A 5,989-nucleotide genomic window follows, 5' to 3' on the forward strand; every position below is an offset into this window, starting at 1 on the left:
AAAAATTTTAAATACTATGGAGTTTTTTGTTCAATGTGTTTTTTGTAATAAAAAATATTAAATCCATCCAGGACCATAATTACTGTTTTTAAAATTAAATATATCAATAAACAATGTGCAGATATAAAAACATAATTGTGAATATTTACAAAATCATTTCCATTATTAAATGTGTGTTTTAACCAAATTTGGTATGACTTAAATACTTTTTTCAAACTAAAATATGGCAATAAAAGTAACTCTTGTTAACCCACAGATAATGCCAGTTTTGTCAAGCCCCTCTTGAAAAATAAACAATTCGAGGTGTTGCCTTTGGCTACTCTTGAATTTATTCAAACATTTCTATTCACTTAAGCAATCTAGGATTATGTTGTACTTAAAACAAACTGTGGATAATCGTGCTAAATGTTAGGCATCGCATAATAGACATCGACATATATGTATATATATATAGGTATTAAAAAAACAATGTAAAGTTGGACTTGGAACGATCATCAATGGAATCTCTCTCTCATATTTTTAGCGATCTATGTGTATAGTTCCTTTTTTGTGTTTCGTTTTTGCTTTGATCTAGGATCTGCTGCGAACTGTGAAACAATCGTAAACGTTGAGTGGCCCGTGTAAAAGGAGCCGCCTGGCCAAATGCTCTTTTTTTTTTGTTTGATTTTCGTTTTTTTTTTCCATCCGGGATCTGGAAGTTGGCGAGTCCATTGTTCGATGGACAAACAAAGGATGCGTCGTGAGCGTCGAGGGGCGAGTTATTAAAAACAATATTCGAGGCTTAGCCGAAACGCCTGGATGGGCAGATATATATCGCAAATCGAGTCGAGTCGAGTCGGAGTCGGAGTCGAAATGGGGAGTGGACTTATCTCGCATCTCCGCATTAACACTTTCGCACACGCACACACACTCACGCTCATGCAGACAAACACAGGCACACGGACATGGCACAAAATGGCCGCCAAGGAGCTATATATATATATATTCGTATATATATCTTGAACCTCCGGCAGACTTGGCACCCCACACAAAACACACACTCCCCACATTCAGATGGGTCGATATTTGGAAGACTGCGAAAACACAGGGAAATACACTTATGCTGGGGGAAAGTCACTTATCTAGTTAAAATCCCTTCTTTTACTCAGGAAAAACTTACTCTCAAGGAAATGAAATCTATTAAAGGTAAACTTTATTACACTATGTGTGTATTACCTTTAAATAAAAAACAAAGTTATAACCATCTTCAATTAAGGCAATAATTAAAAATACTTTTGAGTAGAAAGTAAAACAGTCAGCATAGCTTGAGTTTAAGGGACCAAAATAAAACGAACTTGACACAAATGTTACAACGATAACAAGAGAATGATAGATTATTTCCCTAACAAAAACATATGCATTATTCGTCACCAAAATCGACCCATCCCAAGCCCCGGACCACGCCCCCTTACAACTTCTCGAAGGCGTTGGCATTGGTGAGCAGCTCGCGGGTCAATCGCCACACCTGTTTGGCGGCCTGCTCCAGCGCACTGGGCGACTTGCCCTTGAACATGTCCAGTCCAGGGAGGAAGTAGTGGGGACAGCGGCGGTACTGCAGGCAGGATATCAGCTGCAGGAAGATCCCGTTGATGCGGTCCGCAATGCAGCTCTCGTCCCACTCGAAGTCCCGCGGATGCTTCTCGCACTCGTAGAGCAGCAGGTTCTTCAGGTGGTACGCACTGATGGGATTGCCGGGCAGCTCCATGTGCCTGTCCCTCAGCGTCTTCAGCATGCTCAGACAACGCCGGCGACAGCCACCTAAAATTATAATAAAATATTATGTAATTGCTTACGTTAATAATTAATGACTACTATATGTAGATGAAATAATGTGACAAAAAAAAAAAATTCATTAAAATGCAAGATTTTATCAAAACTGGGATGTGATGAATAGTATTCGGTTTTGGATTATAAATAAAACCCTTTCAGAATAACTAGGGCTTATTTTTTGGGCAGAATAAGTTCAGATTTTGTGGACCTTTCTCATTTTTAATTTCAAAGTATTTCAAAAATGAACTAAAAATTCTTAACATTTTCCTAAAATAAAAAAATATTTACTACTTTAATATAAACAAAAACTATCAGAATCTAAAATAGTTGACAGTTTAATAATCTCAACAAATAGCCCTAACAATCAGCAATAAATTTAAACCATAACTTTAAGCAAAAAATATTTTGCGCTTTTTATCTATAAAAAAAATGTTTCAAAAATTATAAAAAATAGTTTTTTTTTTACAAATTTGATAGGCCAGAGGAAAGGAAGAGGAAAGAAAATAGTTAATTTTTTTTAATCATTTTTAATATTTTTTTGTTTTCAAAAATAATCAAAGTAGAGTAGTTTTTCCTGTGATTTATTCCGATTTCTTTACCTTGCAGAAGCCGGTTCTCGGCCTCGAAAAAGCTGAGGACCCAAGCATCGCCCTCCATGCTGGCCGCATTGTTGTTCTTGTTCTGCATGACTATGCTCTCCTTGGACAATAGGTCGAATCCCTCCGTCTTGACCTCCGCCACGATATTGGGATGTGGCCAGGGGAGATGGGGCACCGGCCAGTGGGCCGCCGATCTCGGCCAGATGCCGGAGCACTTGAAGGCGGGCGTGATCTGGACCACGAATCGCTCCCGAACGCGCAGCTTCACCTCGCTGGTGTCGCCCACCATTTTGACCACGTCGCGGTAGACACTCTTGTCGCAGGCCTGGGCCACCAGCGTTTGGAATCGAGCCCGGATCTTCCGCGATGACAAGTAGCCGCTGGCCGTGATGAACTCCACCCACAGGGACATGGACCGCTTCCGGCCATCGCTCAGCTTCAGCACAGCACATCCTGGCAGAGTGCCATCGTCCACAAAGTTGAAGACGCCCATTTGATTCAGATAGAGAACTATCTCGAACTCATTCGGCGATATGACCTCCACGCCCTCGAATCTGTATCATAATATAAGGTATAATATATAACATTGCAAATGTAGGTTCAAATATTTTAAATACAATATCTTTTTAAAATTTTTCTAACAAAATTAGCTCTAATATCAGGGTCATCATTAAAAATATATTCTTAAAAAACAAACACATATAAATAAGTATTTAATTATAAAACCATAGATAGTTTATCTATAAAAGCTTAAATTACATTTATTAAATTAAGCTTGAATATAAATCTGATAGATTTTCTCGTTCAATCGAATCTAATAAGAGGCGACTGCACTTTGTGCCAAGTGGGGAACTCCGATGAGCATGACTTGACAGTTAACTGACAATGACGCTGCACTTTGATTGTAATGATCCCAATGGAGTGGAGTCGATGGGATGGGATGGGATGGGATGGGATTTAGTGGAGCGAGCAGGAGCCGCGATGACAGACATCCGGGCACTGGAATTACGCAGATACTTTGCTGAAGGGTCTGCGGTTTGCACCACTTAACATATCCGATCGACTGAGCATTACCCGTTTTGTTAGCTAACTCATTTGCACATTAGTTTTTTTTAACATTTTTAAACTAACTACTCTTTACAATTTTAAAAATGATTCTTAAATCAATAGAGTTTTACTGATTTATTTATTTATTTCGCCAACGGTATTCATTCCTTAAAATTTGATACAAAAAATCGAGAACTGAACAAATTATTAAAAGCCTTTGGTAATCGTTCAATTTGGAATAATATTTTTAAAAAACAAAGATTAATAGTTACTTAACATTAATTTTGGGTAAGGTATTGTTATATTTGATCAAATGCGTCTGAAAGTCTGTATGGAAAATAAGGCTGATGATGTATGTTTTAGGTTTTGTTATTTTTAATTCGTTTTAAATTGATAGCTCGTCCTTTAAATGTTTAAAATAACACAATAGCAAAACCTTTGTATTTATATTTAATTCGATTTTAGGATCAGCTCTTTATAGTTGATGCCCTTAAATAAGAATACATAGTTTTATGATTAAACTGCTTAAAATCTTGGTTTAAAAAAATTGTAAATCAAAACATGTACCTTTAAGCTGAGAAGACAGCACTTTAAAAGGGGTAAGTTGAGATTCTAATTAAAAAAAGGGATTTATAAACGCCTTGTTTTACAAATAGATAGAATACTAAATTAAATATTTAGAGGAGTCAATTAAGGTCATTTACCTGCCATTGCACTCGACGAGGCTGGAGATGAAGCGCGGCTCCTGCAGCTCCACCTCCTTGAGGATGTCCTGGACGATCTTGCAGATCTCGCGGATGGCGGTGGCCGTCTTGAACATCCTGGCCTGGACCCGCTCCGCGCAGAATCGGTTCATCTGGTAGACCATGCGCGTCTGGGCGGCCATCATGTCCGGCGGCACCAGCATGGTAACTATCTCACTTTTCCGCGCTCGACTGCCAGTCAGTATCTGTATCTATGTCCGTGCTGGCAGTGCAAGTATCTGTATCTTTTTACCGGCGACACTTGGTCTGGCGGCCAACTTGAAAGCCAGCGGCGTCCAGCCAATTATGCGAAATTCGGGAGCGGGTCTCTTTTTTAAGCCGCTACAGAAACGGAAACAGAAACAGACACAGACACAGAAACCGAAACCGAAACAGAACAAAGGAACAATTCAATTGTGAGTTACGGTGACAGCAGAGCAACAATGGGCACAAGTGGAGCACGACTGCGGTACCGAGTACTGTATATGTATATCTGGATTTTGGATATTGGCTTTTGGCTTTTGCCTCTTGAGTTATCCCGGCTGCAGTGGCCCGCAGATACAGTATCTGCATTGGCGAATCGCAGGCCGAATGATGATGCGTTGTGCTAAAAAGCGATACCGATGGCGATTTCGAGTACGAGTACAAAAACGACACCAAATCCGATTCCGAGTCTGAGTTTGAGTCCGCCAAGCGATACCGATACTCGAGTCGCGCGCTGGCGTTGTAAATCTCGCGGATATTTACAGCTTCGGCAGATAAAAAGCGCTGAAAGTGCAGTTTGGACGACTGCACGAGAGTATCTCGCAGTATCGCAGTATCTCAGTATCTCAGTATCTAACGAATCCGCCATCTCGTCTCGACGTCCATGAATGGCATTCAGATGCAGGCGGGCAGGGGGTTTCACACAGCACAGAGATACAGATACATGTCGGGACTGTCACGTGACAGGCGTCTCTGTCTCGTGCCACGCATTCCGACGCTTAAAAAATCGATGAGATACTCTACTCAGCGCCGCGTATCAGGCGTATCTACCAAATACACACAAAGAAAAAATGATAAATACATTTTAAATTGCTATAAAACGGGTGCACTTTCCCAAGAATATTTTAGGAAGGTTCATAAACTTGCTTAAATTGAATAAATAAATCCCACTTCTTTTGACTTTTTGCTATATATTTTTATAGCACATCTTACTTTACATTTAAAATGATTTTCTAACTTTTATAGCAGCAAATAAAGTGTTTGCTATATTCAAGGAATTTTATAAAATTGCTAATGTGTTTTGCTAATATTGAAAACATTTTCAGCATTTTTGTTCTCAGTGCGCACAAAAAACAAACACAAATCGAGCATAGAGATACGCTCTCTCTCGCCTTCGCATCTGTATGGGTGTATCTATGGGGTTGAATGGCTGTGTATCTGTGAGAGCGCTGCGATTCGATTGGTTCGCCGTGGCCCCGCCCCTTTTTGTGGCCGTTACGCTGCGGCGCCCCCTTTGAAGTCGCTGCCTGTCGATGTGTGTATCTGTGTGCAAATTTAATTTGTTAAATACATTTCGGCCTGCCATCGCGTACAAGTTGTGTGCAATAATTTATCTGAAATGTGCACTCATTTAGCAAAGAGCAGCGAACAGCGAACAACGAGCAACTGGCAACTGGCAACTGGCAACGGGCAACCCTCGTCCATGTTCGCCGGCCGATATCTTTATATCTCGCGGATACACAGATACATTTACACTCATAAATATGTCGCGTGGATTAATGTGCCAGTTGGCAATTTCTGACAGCC

At 40.2% G+C, this 5,989-nt stretch overlaps 1 protein-coding gene across 1 annotated transcript; it reads right to left on the minus strand.

Moving 5' to 3' along the window:
• Positions 1 to 306: 306 nt before the first annotated feature.
• Positions 307 to 5,229, minus strand: LOC128264917 (protein mab-21-like). Its single transcript, XM_053000635.1, has 3 exons — positions 4,160 to 5,229; positions 2,409 to 2,962; positions 307 to 1,797 (listed from the first exon to the last, which is right to left on the minus strand). The coding sequence occupies exons 1-3, from the start codon at positions 4,360 to 4,362 to the stop codon at positions 1,448 to 1,450; spliced, it is 1,107 nt and encodes a 368-aa protein (XP_052856595.1). The 5' UTR covers positions 4,363 to 5,229; the 3' UTR covers positions 307 to 1,447.
• Positions 5,230 to 5,989: the final 760 nt, after the last annotated feature.

The sequence above is a fragment of the Drosophila gunungcola genome, unplaced genomic scaffold (assembly GCF_025200985.1).
Source record: "Drosophila gunungcola strain Sukarami unplaced genomic scaffold, Dgunungcola_SK_2 000084F, whole genome shotgun sequence".
NCBI lineage: Eukaryota > Metazoa > Arthropoda > Insecta > Diptera > Drosophilidae > Drosophila > Drosophila gunungcola.